The following is a 16261-nucleotide window of genomic DNA, read 5'->3' on the forward strand; positions in this document are numbered from 1 at the left end:
GATACCTACCATATAGAGCTGCTCTGGAAATTACAGGGGATTGAGCATCCTTTGTGTAAAAGAGCTAATATTATTATTATTATCATTTTTTAAACTAGAGATTCTGAACCTTGGCTGCATCTTAGAATCACCTGGAGAGCTTTCAAAAAAATACTAATTCCCGCAATACTACCCGAGACCAACTAAATCAGAATCTCTGAGGGTGAGGTCCAAGCAGTTGAGTTTTTAAAAAGATTCCCCAAGTGATTCTAAATACCTCGTCTAGATCCTTGGTGCTGCACTGCGTGGCCTAACGACCTCAGCTGGGAGTTTGCTAGAAATGTGGTTTCTTGGGCCCACACTGCACCTTCTGAATCTTAATTTTATAACCAAGTCCCGCGGATCCTTACGCTCCCTGCAAATACCAAGGCTTTTAGTTAGCAGCCTACACCGAGTAGTAAGGGAGAAGGTTCAGTGTTTGTACCACGACCTCAAGAGATCCCTCCCTCTTTTTATCCTTCAGATTGTCCTAAAGGGGGAAAAACAACCAGCTGAAATATTCGGAGTTGGCACGGGTCGTCATAACAGTCCCTTAACATTCCTATGGAACCTTACACTTAGCAAAAGTCCTTCACGTGTGTTTCTTCACTTGAAACTAAGACTAGCCCCGGAACGTAGGCATCATGATCCCCATTTTACAGCTGGAAACTGAGGTCCAAAGAGCCCAGATGGCTCAGGATACCTCAGTCGCAAATAGGGAGGCCAGGGCAGGAACCCAGGCAGCGTCCCATCAGCCTTGCACTGAAGCGGCAGCAGTGAGAATTTTGCTAGACTTGTAATTCACAAGAGAAAATTCTAACTACCCTTCAGCTGTCGCGTCCATGGATTTATCAAAGCGGTCGCTGGGCAACTGCGTCAGCGACACCAACTTTCTGCCAATCCGCAAGCCGCTGGCACAAGGCCACCTTCTTGGCGTCAATAGCGCTGCTGCGCATGTGCCATCACCCCGAGGGAGGAGGAGCCTTTTCCTTCCCTCCTTGCCTTCCGGGTGATACAGGAAGTAGCTCCGGGACGCATGCGCACTATCTCCGCGGTAATTAGGGCAGTTCCTCGGCCGGCGTGAGTAGACTTGGGGCTCTTGGAATTCCTGTTCCCACTACCTCGCCTTCGCCTCCTCCGCGCTCGAGCGGAATCGCAGGCTCCCGAGCTCCTCGTGCTCTCCGTCGCCGGCTTCCCTCTGCAGCACGACTCGCAGGTAGGCCCCGTGCCGCTTCCCCTCGTTAACCGCCGCCATGGCGCCGCCGAGACCGGGGCCCCCGGGCAGAGTGAGCCCCGCCGCGAGGTGCTGGGTCGCGAGCCCGACTGTTGGCGAGCTTCATTAGTGATCTCTGGGAGGGACGTCAGAGCTGGAAGGGGCCTTATGAATCGCTTCAGGTCTAACCCCCTCGTTTTCCTTGTGGGGAAACTGAGGCACCGGGGAGGGTCACAGAGTTGATGGCAGCACCTGTCGCCTCCACTTTCCTCATTACACATGTGGCTTCTCACCAGATACATGGCACCACCCCGGAGACCTTCCCTGGCGTCTTCCGGAGAAGGGCATCTGCTTTTAGACCCTCCCACGTCAACCCGCTTAACCTCCTTTGTTGCACTTATCACTCCCTAAAAAAATTCTGTTTCTTTGCTTCTGTCTTCCTTTGCCAAGTCTTTCTTTCATACGAATGCACACACACTCCGCCCATCCAAGTATCTGTGAAATACCAGCCGCCGTGGGCCAGTATATTAGGAAGAATCTAGCCAGCTCTCTGCCGTTTTGGAGCCGGCATTTCCCCCGGAGAAGAGATTGATTGCAAACAAATTGATGGTGGCCGGTGCTGTGGAGAAAACGGGGATGTGATGGTTGGATATGTTCCGTTAGGAAGGCAGGGAAGCCTCTGAGGAGGTGACTTTCTTAAGAAAGAGGCTTCTAACAGCTTTATTGAAGTGTCACTTAAAGTGTACCTTTTGATGAGTTTGGGAACTTTAATCCAGTCGTGTACACATCACCACAGTGCAGTTTTTGACCATGTCCATCACCCCAAAAAGTTGTCAGGAGGCAACTTCTGAACTGGGACCTGAAGATTCAAACGGAGACAGCTGGGAGTTTGGGGGAAGGTGAATCATCCCAGCTGAGGGAACAGCTAGTTGAACTGTTCCAAGGCAGGGAGGAGCTTGCAGTGTTCACAGGCAGAGGAAGCCATCAGAGCTAGTGTGGCCAGGAGGGAGAGAGCAGGAAGAGATTAGGTAGGTTGGAGGTGAACACGTCTTCTGAACTTCTTAAGGGTTCCCAGTGCCCTGCACAGTATGTGGCGCATGGGTGATTAACGCTTGATGGCCTTTGTTCTTTTCCCTAAGTTTATCCCTAATGGCAGAAATGCTCTCTCCCAACTTAATGGTTGAAGAGAAGGAAGAAACAGAAGTTTTTCAGTTACTGTGTCTACAACAGCACTTGGTTTTCGTAACCCTGTGAAGTGTATATTAGTGTCTATTTTTACAGATGAAAAAATGAAGGCTCAATAATTTGCCCAAAGCCATATATTTAGTTCCTGGACTCCAGTGCAGAAGCCTTGTCATTTCTTTGTTTCCTCGTGCTGTTAACTCGTGTTTCAAATACGTCTCTAGCATTTGAGGCAGAGGTACTCAGTAAGCACCACGTCCTCTCAGAGTCATTTCTGAGATATTAATGCACTTGTAGAACTAGTATGTCTGCACTTGGTTGTTTTTCTTGAAGCTCAGGAAACTCAGATACCTTCCGCAAATTCCTCGTAGTTTTCCCAGTCTCTGTTGTCTTCTTTAAGAGATGCTGCTCTTGTTATCTCACGTGTCACTCAGCTGTGAGGCTCCTTTGGGAGAGAGGTTACTGACATGGTAGACTTCTGGGTGTAAAAATTTGCTAACCAACGACAGAATTGAAAATGTGGCATCAATGTGTGTGAGTCATCAGAGAGTTATAAAGCGTAGACTTTCTTCTTGGAAGGAAAAGGGGGAAAGTTTTTGACCCACTATGCACTAGACACTGCACTTTATACGGAGATAACCTGATTTGATCCTCAGAGCAACCCTGGAGAAAGTGTTAGTGTTCTCTGTTTGCAGAATAGGGAAAATGAGGCCGAGTGAGATTAGAGTCTGAGCTCTGCTGAGTGGCAGAGGCATGGTTCTAACCCCTGTGGGCCTACGAGACTGGTGCCCAGGAAGAAACTCCAAGTGGGGGGACTCTTGCTGGGCAGATGCCCATAACATAATGCCAGGCCTTTTGGCACTCAAGCAGACCAAAGTGGATTACTGTTTTAAAATTCCTCCTACAGTAGCTGCCAGGACTGGTTGCTTTTCTAAGTAACTTCATGCCGAGATACTGACCTAAACTGGAGTGCGGAAATTAGAAAGAAAGTGATCTGTCACTGAGTGGGAACCTGGAATGGGGCCTTCTGCTGGTTTACTCTTATATTCCTGGGGCTCAGCACAGTGTCTCTAACTATGTAAAAATATGAGGGAATTTATTTTCTAGCTGGTGACTGAAAAATACTCTGCTGTAATGTATCAATATTGGTTAATTAATGGTGGTACATCTAAGAAGGAAACTGGATGTGGGGTGTATGGGAACTCTACTATCTTTACAATTTTCCATAAAAAAACTAAACTAGAAAGTTTGTTTTTTAAAAGCACTGTGCTTAAAACATAGAGTTCTTTAGAAATCAGAAGCCTGACATCATTTATTTACTCTTTATTTCCCTTCTGTTACTTAATTATCTTTATATTGCCTCTCAGTGATGTTTATTTCTTAAGAAAGGACCTGTCTCCTTTCCCATTATTTTTTAGGGCCAAAATGAGTCTGTTTGGAACAACCTCGGGTTTTGGAACTGGTGGGTCCAGCATGTTTGGCAGCACAACCACAGATAATCACAATCCTATGAAGGTACCACGTAGAGCTTCACGGGGTTTGTAGAAACAGTGAAGGCCGGGGTTTGCTACATCGGTGACAGCGGGAGAAACCCAGAGGGCTTGGGAGCCTCCTTTGGGGCGAAAACTCTGAAACTCTGTCTAGCCTGCTTTCTCAAATATTGCAGCATAGAAACCATGTGTCCCCTGGACTAGCGCCAGAATCACCGAGGTGCTTGTTAAAATTGCAGATTCCCAGGGCACAGCCCACAGCGGTTGAATCAGAATTTCTGTGGGGAAGGGAGGCAGGTGATAACTGTGATCGAGCCCTTCTGGGCGGGAGTGAGCAGGTGGGCCTTTCTTTGAGAGTGCTGCGTGTAGTCCCAGCAGTGCCGGACTTGTGCTGGCTTGTTTACACTTACTGTTTTCAGTTTTATCAGAGTACGGAAGGTCTAATTCAGTCAGTTCTTGAGCACAAGGGAAGTCCACCATGGGATGTTTAGTGAGAAAGAAAGCAGTTCTGAGTTAACTTGTGATGATGCACACGTCTTAACATTGACTTTTTCCACCCCAGGATATTGAAGTAACGTCCTCTCCTGATGATAGCATTGGTTGTCTATCTTTTAGCCCCCCCACCTTGCCGGGGAACTTTCTTATTGCAGGATCGTGGGCTAACGATGTAAGTGCTCCTTGAACACACGCTCTCTCTGTCATATCTCTTTGTGTGGATAAGCTTAGCTTTTTTTTTCCCCCTCCAAGTGAACGAAGCAGAGTTAAGGCTTATTCGTGGTCTTTTTTAAGAAACGAGTTTAGAGTGTGAACCCTTCTGAATGGCTTGTTGCACTAATTTTTGTTGAGAAAGCAGGATCATATGCATCATTAAAAAATTTCTACTCTATAGTTCAGTATCTTGACATGTATTCCCAAATGAAATGTGGTATTCATTGAAATAAATGTCCATGATGGTATACATAAATTTCCCTTCTAGAGAACATCCTGAAAATGTTCTTTAGGCATATGTTAAAGTGTTGTTTGCCTTTAGATACAGCATAAATCTTGCATAGACACTATACTTACCAAAAACAAAAAAATCATAGTGTACAAAAAGGAAGAAAAACTATGGTAGAAAAATAGGCAGAGGATTTTGAGAGGCACTTGACAGAAGAAGTGCAAGGGGCCTGTTAGAGTAAACTTGAACGATTAACCACTCTCATAATCATAGAAACGCATCGTGGCTTTGCCACTCACATAGATAGGGGACCCGGGCCCATTATCTTACCTCTCTAAGCCTCATATCCTGCTTTGCGAGATGGAGATGACAGCAAATTCACAGAGCTTTGGCTGTTGTAGCAATTAATTGAGACAATGCATGTAAAGTACACCATAGGAGATCCTTCTCACATCCAGAAGGGAATGGTACAAACTTAAGGGTTTCTGATGAATATTCTCCAGAAGAGCTGTACCAGTTTACACACCGACCGGTAGTACAAGTTTCAGCTTATCCTTGCTGGCACCAAGTATTACTCATTTTATTTTTATTAATTTGATAGGGGAAAAGTGTCTAGTATGTAAATTTGCATTTATCAGATTATGGCTGGGAACATATGGGTTAAATGCATGTAATAAATCATTAATTGCTGTGTTTGCATTAATTTGTTTCATTACTGTAGGTTCGCTGCTGGGAAGTTCAGGATAGTGGGCAGACCATTCCAAAAGCCCAGCAGATGCACACTGGGCCTGTGCTGGATGTCTGCTGGAGTGATGTGAGTTTCAGCCAATTGTCCATGTTGTCCTAGAAAGTACAGTGTAACTTGGGATATATATGCGTTTGTATATAACCTGAGACAAATAGCATGTATGTACACAAATTGTAGAAGTGCTATTTCTGACTGAAATAGTTATTTATTGATTTTCATAACTTGATTAACTTGAGTCATGTCAGAATTACTCTATAAAAGCTTTTCTTGCATAAAAAGTCCATAAATTTATTGACATGTTTCCTTCAGCAGGGGATTAGATAATTTTTTAAAGCCTTTCCTACCTCTCAGTGTGCTGTGATCTTATGTCTCAGAGATGAGGTAACCTGGCAAAATCAAGAAATGGAGGAGCTAGAGCTGAAACTTGACCGCAAGCCTGGAGTGGAGATGATGCACATACAACTATACGCATGTGATTTACTTTCCTTTTAAGATTTAGCTCAGTTCTTACCTCTTCTGTGAAGCATTCACAACACCGTTCCCAAACTTCATAGCTGCTTTCTGGGTTCTCTCCACCCAACGCAGTACCTGCTGCAGGTCTCAGGACTTAGCTCACTGAGTTATACCTCTTCATTGCCATGTTTTGATTCCTCCACTAGACGGTGTACAGCTCGGAGAAACGAAACAGGCTGTATCTGTTTCTGTAAATACCAGTTCACTCAACCTCAGGGCAGCTCACTTCGTGCATTAGCATCTTTTCAAGGATCTGTGGAGTTCCTTATAACTTAATAGAGAAGAAGGTTTTATCTCTTCTTTCAGATGGAGAACTGGTGTCTTCAACGGGAAGAAGTTTTTGCTAAGGGAAGACAGTGGTAAATCTTGCACTCTGGAACCAGAGATGAAGTTGTCTAGGCCAGGGGTCAGCAAACTGTGACTCATGTGCCAAATCTGGCCCGTTGCCTATTTTTATAAATAAAGTTTTCTTGAAACACAGCCAGTCATTTATTTACATATGTTTGGCTGCTTTCAGGCTACAACAGGAGAGTTAAGGAGTTGAAACGGTGACCTTTTGACCTACAAAGACTAAAAGATACACTGTATGGCCCTTTAAGGAAAAAAATATGTTGATGACTGGTCCAGGTTTTCAGCTCAGTCCATTTTCTTTTTAAATTATCTTGCACTTCCTATTTGACTGAACTACTTTATGAGTTCTATATGTGAATATTCTAAAAACCATTACACAGTGACTGCCAATTTTTAAGCTATATTGTAATTTAATTTCACTAATGATTATTGCAAATTAATGTAGTTTTATTGTATATGCTTTAGAATGCTATGAAATATTGAGCTGAACAAAAGCAAATATGTGTATAGAGCAGGTGGAGTTGCAGGGGAGTAAGAGGTACAGTAAATGTGGAAAGATGTTTGCAGTTGGTGAATCTAGGTGATTGGTTTGTGAGCTATTCATTGTATTTTTGCAACTTTTGTGAAGGCTTGAAATTGATGAAAATAAGAAAATAATTTTTAAAGCGGCTCCTGGTAGGTATTACACAGGTATATCATACACAAAGGCTGTTTCTGGAGGACATGCGAGTGGCCATGGCTGCCTCTGAGATGTGAGCTGGGGTCAGGGACAGGAGAAAGGCTTAGTTTTCACCATATAACTCATAATGCTGTTTACATTTTTTTTAAACCTGTTTACATATTATCTCTTAGAAAAATTAACTAATAATTAAAAATTGAGCTGAAAATATGTTTTGTAGATAACATTATAGTTTGCAATACACTGGCCCCCACATAACTGGAAAAATAAAAATTGCAAAATAAAACCTGCCTCAGTGTTTCAGCCTGATAGCTAAATGTACATATAGAGATTTTGTTTTTCTTAGAATGCCAGATTTCTTCCATTTTATTTTAGGACGGGAGCAAAGTATTTACAGCATCATGTGATAAAACTGCCAAAATGTGGGACCTCAACAGTAACCAAGCGATACAGATTGCACAGGTAATGAAAACTCACCCTCTGCAAAACGGCTGGGCAAGGCTGGTGCCCCGGGTTATTACAATTCTTTAATTATAACAATTCTCTCTTATAGGAAAAATGGAGTTTGACTATGCCAAATCAGTTAGACTTAAATATACTGGCACACAAAGAAACACCAATTGTGTAACCATTCTCATTCTTACTAGTATTTCACAAATTGTTCTGTCATGGGCCTTCCACATACGTGTAGATGAGAATGACATCATAAGGAGCTAGTGATATTAAAATCTATAAAAGAGAATGTCACAGCTGCTGGTCCTCAACATCCCCGTCTTTGACATTCCAGCACCCATGTGCGGCTTGCCTTGTACTACCCGCATTTGGTCCCTCATTCACTTGACAAGTATGTATCCGAATGCCCACGATACACCAGGCACTGTCCTTAGGAGTAGAGATACAGGGGTAAGCAAGAGGGGCACTTCCACGTGCCATGGAGCTTTTGCAGTCTGCTCGAGGACAGCAGGCAGGTTCTTGTATGAAGACTGCTCGGAAAAGCAGAAGGTGAGAGAACCTAGAACCAGAGGGTCTAACCTGGTGATGGGGAGCCTCTTGACCCTGAAACATTTTCAGGAAGGTGTTGCATACTCTGAGGTCACAGTACTCTGTGCCAGAAGCATCTCGTTGACCTCTTAATTCATGTCATCTAAGTAGATAACAACTGTGATGTTGTTCCTTACCAGTTATTCTGAGTATCTACCCCCAAGGAAGGGCTTGCACTCCCCCTCACATACTAGTTAGTTATGGTTCAAATCAAATCTGATTTTGTTAGCATGGAAGGTAGATACAGGCCCTTAACGTTACATTGAATGTTTTGGTTTGTGTTTGGTATGAACTCAATGTTTAAATGAGTTCCTTCTCTTTGAATTTCCAGAACCGAAGCTATGTAGCATATTATTACGTTTTCTTTGATCTGTTTTTGGTTTTGTCTTATTGAAAGCACGATGCTCCTGTGAAAACCATACATTGGATCAAAGCACCAAACTACAGCTGTGTGATGACCGGGAGCTGGGATAAGACTCTGAAGGTATGGCACACTGTTAAGGGACTGCATGGCCTGACGAAGATTGATGTTTATTCTTACACTGTTTGGACTTTAGCTCTGAATGGTCAATTACTGGCTTTTTTTTTTTTCCTTTTAGTTTTGGGATACACGATCGTCAAATCCTATGATGGTTTTGCAACTCCCTGAAAGGTGTTACTGTGCTGATGTGGTAAGGAATTTCTAACAATATGTATTTCCTTAAAAAAAAAAAAAAGATACTACTTAACTTACTATGTCTTGCAGTTAGACAGTAACCCAGAAATCTCTCAAACTAGACGTGGGGTGTAGTTTGGACTGCCTCAGTCATCTTAAGTCTGGAGGGTTTCATGCTGCATTTGTTCTAGAATTACTAAAAACTGGGTGTGCCTTTTTTAGTCACTTGTTACGTGAACATTCGCAGATAGCTGCATGCCGTGTTGTCACCAGTGTGACATAACACTTTGTGGCAGTAGGAAAACTGGCAATAACTTTGTGATGTGGTGCGAAATCTTTGGTGACTCTGAATGGGATAGAAGCTGAAGAACTTTCTCCATTGGTTTGTACTAGCTGCCCCGGTAATTCCACTCTTAGGCATTTATCATGAGAAAAGTAAAGATGCACGTGTTCTTTGTTCAGTATAATATAGTGGAACACTGGAAGTGACCCAGTGGGCCAGTAAGGCAGACATGGTGAAGTGAACCCTGTGGGAGGTCCATCTGGGGATGTTAGGTGGCCACTGCTAGTGTTCTTGGGGAAATGTATGGAGTGGTGCTCACTAAACACGCTTTGATTAAAGGATGGCTGCGAATTACATAGAAATGTACATACACGTATACCTGTATAATGTTCAGAAAAAAGACAGGAGTAAACATACTGTAATGTTAACAACAGTTATCCTTTGAAGGGGTGGTAAAGGTGATTTTAATTTCTTCTCTATCCCTCAGTGTATCTTCTAAATAGTCATGTATTTTATAGTTTTAAAAAACAAGTCTTTAAAAAAGATACGAATGCTCTACTTTCAAATATGATTTCTCTAGCTTTCTTGAAACGTGTTCATATCATTGGATTGTTAAACTTTTAAAAATTCAGTCTTATTTTTGTGACAAAAAATTGATTTAACTCTTTGGCATAAAAAAGAGCACACTCTGGTTTAAGCATGTCTCTGCCTTCCTCTTTTCCCAGATCTATCCGATGGCTGTGGTGGCCACTGCAGAGAGGGGACTGATCGTCTATCAGTTAGAGAATCAACCTTCTGAATTCAGGAGGATAGAATCTCCCCTGAAACACCAGGTGAGTCATAAGTCAAATCAAGAAGCTTGTATTTAGCACCTGTCATGGGTAGTCAGTGCCCATATATGGAAATCATTGTACTTTCAGACGTCGGAAGGGAGCGAATTTAAGTATATAAACAAAAACACTTAGTGAATAGAGACTGTCCTCTCCGAACATCCCCACTGAGAGCCAGGTGGATGCACGTCTCAGTGGATTGGTTCCATCGTGAATTTCCATCATGAATTTATAGCTTCCGTTTTTAGCTCAGTCTTCACTTGCCATGGATTCCTAGATCTTCTCTCTCTTCAAACCCCAAGACTCTCCCTCCTCTAGCCTTTGTCTCAGCAGATCAGATCAGCCTCTGATCTGAGAACATAGCAGCTAACGGTTGGGAACTTCCTCATCTTCCTCCTCCTGAGTCTAGAACTCTGGTGACACCTGCATCTCTCCCTGCCTTTTCCCACCTGTTAGGTGGAGTCTGTGCTCTCCAAAGACCAGTTTTATGGTTGGGCCCCATGCCCTCCAGCCTGCTCAGGAACCTCAGGCAGTCAGGCGCCCACCTCCCTTTTCCATCTCATCTCCTGACTTCTGAGTACTGCTCGGTGACACTGAACCGAGCTCAAGTCTCGTTCATCCTAGAAACACACCTCTTCACCCCCACATCTTCTGCCAGCTAGGTCCCTTTTTCCCTTTGAAGACAGGTGTCTTTCGTGAGCTTTCTCGGTTGCCTTACCTCCCACTCATTTCTCACCCTGCTCCTTTGATACTTCTGCCCCTGTTTCTCCACTGAAACTTTTTGGCATGGCCACTGACGGCTTCCTGGTCAGTAATTCCAGTGGATACTGATCAGTGCTCATCTTAGCATCATTCACCACTGTCCTTACATGGTCTTAAAACTGTGCCCCTGGTTTCTGTCGCGCTGCCTTTTGCCTCCTGCGCCTCTGGTTGCTGCTTAGTCTTCCTTGCTGGTTCTTGCTGCACGTGGAGGTTCTGCAGGCATCTGCCCTTAGCCATGCCTTCTCTACCTGAGCAGAATCCCATCTGCCATCCATTGCTGTTGCTCAGTCACACCTGTGGGCTGGAGACTTGGTTCCCAACAGACCTTGCCCGTGTGCTTCTGACAAGGACACCCACAGTGACGCTGTTTCGCATGACTCCCGATGTCTCAGCCCAGCGGTATCCCACGCCAGGCCCGGGGCTGCTTTCTGCAGATGTTTATTGAGTTGTTACCTCTTGTCAGGGTTCTCTCTGGTCACTCTCTGCATGCTGTGTGTATATAGATTTGTGCGTCAGTTGGACATTCACATACATATAGGTCTTGTTTTCCAACTAGAATGTAAACTGAGAGATTTTTGTGTTTGTCGTGGTTATTCCTGGCACCTGGAGCCAGGCCTTTCACAGACGTACTCTGTATTGCTTGCTGAGTGAACATAGTCACCTGCCCCCTGCCCCCGGCCTGCTCTTCCCATGTGCTCTGCCTCTCCCTCAATAGCCCTCCAGCGCCTAGTTGTCTAAGCCAGAACTCTGGGCATCATCCTCACTCACTCTCCCTCCTCTCTCGTCTCACTTCTGCTCTGTACATGATTCTCTCCTCCTGTCTTCTACATCTGACCCGAGTCTTGAATGACAACACAAGTGTAGCTCTGTGCCCTCTTCAGTCCATTCTCCATACATGAGTCAGGGGCTCTTCCTTGAGATGGCATGTACAACCCTGCCATATCCCTGCTTATGACCCAGCAGTGACTCCTCAGTTCCCCTTGGATCAGCCCCAAACTTCTTGACAAAACCTCATCTGGTTTTGCCTCTCCCACCTCGCGCCATGTACCTGGCTTTTTGTTTGTTGAAGGATGCCACTAGCCTTGGCGTAAGGCCCCTGTGCGGGTGTGTTCTCGTAAATGGTGCCCCTTGAGGCTGTGTGGCTCCTGGTCTGTGCTGTATACTAGACCCTGTGCTGAGCAGGGCAGGAAGGTGGACAGCTTGACCAGCCGTGGTCCCTCCTGTCCTTTAAGGACTGACAGACTTTTGTCTCTGTATTTTTTTTCTATTCAGAAAAGTAACAGATGTGCTATTTTTTAAAAGGGCAGAGGTGGCAAATGATACAGAAATAGAACTAGCCTATGCCTTTCGACTTACTTAGGAAACTTGCATGCTCTAGCAAATACCATGATAACAACCTGCTCTTTTCCTTCATCTTGTGTGGCTTAGCCCCGGGCCTGACCCCTTCCCAGCACCTCCTGAACTCCAGGAGCTAAGATGTCCAGTTTGGGCAGGGTCCCCTGGGTCAGGCCAAGCTGTCACACCGGAAGGAGGAAGTGAAGACCCAGATGGGCCCCAGTCCTTGCTGCTCTGTCCCTGGAGGCTGGGCTGTGGGCTGTTCCCACGGGACTTTCTGTAGAGCCCAGGAGACCCTCCTTTGGGCCCCTCAGACTCTGTTGGATCAAGTGCAGTGTCTGGCTTTTGTGTGGCACGTTCATAGCTTAGAAGGTACTGCCACATTAGTGTTCCTCCATGCTCGCCGGGCAGACGCGACTTCCCTTTCCGGCTGGGGAAGCAGTGGCTTGGGAACATGGTGTGACTTGCTGGAGGGCACCCGCCTAGTCGATGATGGGCTGCAAATCAAAGTGACATGTCCTCCTCCCGCCCCACCGAGGGCCAGCACCTGAATAGGACCTGGCGGGGCTCTGAAAGCCCTGTGCCCTGCTGCGGTGACAGCAGGCCCTCAGGGCGGCAGAGGAGGAACAGCCCCTAGATGGAAGCGCCCGGTCTGCGGTACGCAGCACAATACAAGGAGGAAGAAAACGTTTTCTGGAGGAATGGAAATACCTACTTCACCATATTTCAGAAATATGTTTCTGATTCTTTTAAGACCCAAAATGGGGTAAAAGCTGTTTACCTTCACATTCATTATGGAATGTTATATTTTACAGTGTGATGATAACACTTTTCTCCCCCAAACTATAGCATCGATGTGTGGCTATTTTTAAAGACAAGCAGAACAAGCCAACGGGTTTTGCCCTGGGAAGCATCGAGGGGAGAGTTGCCATTCACTACATCAACCCCCCAAACCCGTAAGTGCCGCCCCAGCAGCCTGCCTGTGATTCTCACAGGACACTTTGTGTTTTTAAAAGGAAAACTAAGTTGGGCCTTTGTGTTTTCAGTGCCAAAGATAACTTCACCTTTAAATGTCATCGATCTAACGGAACCAACACTTCAGCTCCTCAAGACATCTACGTGGTACGTTTTTAGAAACTTTAACCCTGAGAATGTGTCTAGAAACGAGGCTCGGTGGTGGATGGCTGAGTCATTGTGGGATCAGAAACGATTGCTGTCATTGTGTGTGGTCATGTGCGGAGATAAACAGCTTACGCAGGAGGTTTCAGTTTTCTGTTTTTATGAACATGTTGACTGTCTTCGTTCTCTCTGCTTCGGAACGCGAGCTTAGGGGTTTTGGGGGAGTGTCTTCCACCTTCATGAGTGCTGGCAGACGGTTGATACACTTTGCTAAAACCGAGAAATTGCTGTTTGCTGAAAAAGAAAAAGGCATTTTCCTGAGGTTTGCTTCTTGGTGTTACTAGCTACATACTTGTTAACTTCTGCTGACTTGTGCCCTTAACGAGGCAAGACTGGGTCCCGGGCTGCTGATTGACTCAGGAAGCCTGGCCAGCTTCTGTGACCGGCGGGCGGCCAGCTCTGGTGAAATGATAACTATGTTTTGTTTCCTGACTCCACCAGGATGTCAGTGTTGTCAAAAACCTGCTTTCTCGTCCCTCCCCTGCCTCTGCTTCTCATTGTGTGTGTCCATCCTTGCAGGTGAATGGAATTGCGTTCCATCCAGTTCATGGCACCCTTGCAACTGTAGGATCTGATGGTAGATTCAGCTTTTGGGACAAAGATGCCAGGACAAAACTAAAAACTTCAGAACAGTTAGATCAGCCGATATCGGCTTGCTGCTTCAATCACAATGGGAACATATTTGCATATGCGTCCAGCTATGATTGGTCAAAGGTAAGGGTTCCCCGGCCCCGCTGGGCGCTGTCGGGCAGCAGAGCACAGGACTGGGTGTATTCAAAGTGGCCACAGGATGCGAACTTGGTTTTTAATCACTTTTTAAGATCCTGTTCTTTTTCCCCTTTAGGGACATGAATTTTATAATCCCCAAAAGAAAAATTACATTTTCCTGCGTAATGCAGCCGAGGAGCTAAAGCCCAGGAATAAGAAGTAGAGGCTGGAGGCCCGGGGCTTGTCCGGGGTCCTCCCTGCACTCTGCCTCGTCTCTGCACGAATTTGGGTCTCAGCTTTTGGTGGGTTGTCAGCCATGGATGTGGATTTCAACCCCCGGAGAAAACCATGTCATTGTTCAGCAGTCAGGAGCCCCACGGCCACAGTGACTCCGTCTGTCCATTCCACTGCTGGTTACAGATGTCATCTGTAACTCTTAGGGGATTGAAATTATTATAGAAGTTCTTAGATCCATGTGGGCGACTGCCAGGTATTTTGCAGTGCTTCATTCAGCAGTGTATGTATTAGAGAACATTGGGAAACCTTCTACGAATCCTGTACTGTATTTTGTAATAAAATATTTTGAAGATGATCTGCTAAGCTCCCTCTGTCCGTGTCTCCCCGTGCCCACCCACCTCCCCCTGTAAGCTCTGCAGTGGCCGTCCTGCTCAGTGTCATCCTCGGGCTTTGATTTGTGATTGCAGATGCCCTTTGGGAGATGCAGAAACCTAGCACCTTAGTGAAGAGGGAGTCCTGAGCTGGGATGGTTCCTAGTGTGGACCATCGGGCAGCAGCCTCTCCGGGCACTGCTGGGCAGAGTTTGAATGAGTTCTTTTGCTTCCTTCATTCCCACCTTTAACACCCCCAGTGCTTTTGTCAGCCCTGCTGGGCCAATGTCCCAGGGACTGGAACAGGCGTGTTCCTGTTCTGAGGCTCATGCCTCTGTGGACAAAGCCCGAGTGGGTAATGTTTGTGTGGCCTTCAAGTTAGAACCCAAGTCCCCGCATGGGAAGTGCTCTGAGCTCCTGCCCCCAGCAGCCGTAGTTTTGGGATGTTGCTTTTTTTATTTCATGTAATTCAGAATTCCTGATTGGTAAGTATCCAAAATGAGAGTGTTGTGTTTTTACCCTGTGGTCCCAAATGCTACTCCTGGTTTACTCTTTGGAGCTGGTATGTAAACTAACTTGCTGAGTGTGGAAATCTGATATTGATCATGTTGTAAGATGTGTTTGCCTACTCATAAAGGACATTGAAAATAAAGTTTTCTACTGAAGAGATTGCCTGCACTTGGTTTAGATTTCATTAGTCATCAGATCACAGATGAATTCAGACCATTAACTCTGGCTCTTTTAGTTGGAAAAGTTGTTTGTTGGTTTGTTTGTTTTGAGAGAGACAAAAAAAGGCAGGTGCACTAGAAAAAAATCTGAATTTTCAAGTTAACTGTCTACAGCTAATTTTTTCCTTTCCTGTATGATAATCGGCCCTGCAGCTTTGATCTGAACGTGCGAGCAGATCAAGCAGGTAAGAAAGACTGCTGAGAGAAGAGAGCCGCACTTGCTTATCTCAGCAGCCAGCTTTCACTGGAGGTGGGAACAGGTGTAGACCTTTAGTTTAGCCATAGTTTCATTATTTTTTACAAGCTAGTGCCTGGCTGTGGTTGAAAGTGACCGCAAAAATATTGAATCTTAAGTCGTGAGCCTTTTAGAGTGTTCTTGTCCAAGATTGGTGTCACATTACCAAGGGGATAGTTTTTCTAACTGGCAGATTTAAATCACTTGCTTAGTCCCAGGTTGGACTTAGCGCTGCCAGAAACCAGGAGTAAGTGAGCTCCTTGCCACCCCCCAGGATGTGAATCCTGGTGCATAGACAAGGCTTATTTCTCCACAGGCCTAGAACCTAGAGTTTAAAAGCCTGCTGCGTGTTTGCTACTGATGAACCTGTAAACATTTGTGGAAGTCATCAAACTTCTTAAGATACTTGTTTTCATGTTTCCTAAAAGGTACATGGGGTCTTCAAGGAACTCTCCATCTTAAACATCATCCCTGCAGGCACGAGTACTGTACGTTGCATACAGTAGGTGCTCAATAGGTATTAAGAAATTTGATGGCATCTTCTAGTTTGAAAAGATACAAGTGTAATCTACACTCTTTTAATGTCACATCAGTCTGCCATTAAAAATTTACTGGACGCCCAGTTAAAAATAGAGTTCCTGCTTTCACTGAAGGTGGAATATATAGTTATATATAATATAATTCCACTGAAGGTGGAATTATGGGGAAGACAAGTTTTGTTCACTTTTTTCCCCAACTTTTTACTATGAAAATTTTCAAGCAAACG

At 45.0% G+C, this 16261-nt stretch overlaps 1 protein-coding gene across 2 annotated transcripts; it reads left to right on the top strand.

The window, feature by feature from the left end:
- The first annotated feature begins 1054 nt into the window (after positions 1–1054).
- Positions 1055–14516, top strand: RAE1 (ribonucleic acid export 1). Of its 2 annotated transcripts, none has more exons than XM_006213992.4 (12): positions 1055–1234; positions 3832–3928; positions 4466–4570; positions 5562–5654; positions 7507–7593; positions 8570–8656; positions 8772–8843; positions 9836–9943; positions 12887–12993; positions 13084–13159; positions 13736–13930; positions 14061–14516. In XM_006213992.4, the coding sequence occupies exons 2-12, from the start codon at positions 3839–3841 to the stop codon at positions 14145–14147; spliced, it is 1107 nt and encodes a 368-aa protein (XP_006214054.2). In that variant the 5' UTR covers positions 1055–1234; positions 3832–3838; the 3' UTR covers positions 14148–14516. The 2 variants fall into 2 exon arrangements, with proteins under 2 accessions (XP_006214054.2, XP_072800565.1); XM_072944464.1 differs by lacking the exon at positions 1055–1234 and adding an exon at positions 1272–1413.
- Positions 14517–16261: the final 1745 nt, after the last annotated feature.

Source organism: Vicugna pacos, chromosome 19 (assembly GCF_048564905.1).
Source record: "Vicugna pacos chromosome 19, VicPac4, whole genome shotgun sequence".
Classification (NCBI taxonomy): domain Eukaryota; kingdom Metazoa; phylum Chordata; class Mammalia; order Artiodactyla; family Camelidae; genus Vicugna; species Vicugna pacos.

Bases quoted from the DNA above. Each gene is read 5' to 3' on its own strand.
- RAE1 (XM_072944464.1), top strand. The intron at 5,655-7,506 runs GTGAGTTTCAGC...ATTTTATTTTAG, and splicing joins TGGATGTCTGCTGGAGTGAT to GACGGGAGCAAAGTATTTAC. The intron at 8,657-8,771 runs GTATGGCACACT...TTTTCCTTTTAG, and splicing joins GCTGGGATAAGACTCTGAAG to TTTTGGGATACACGATCGTC.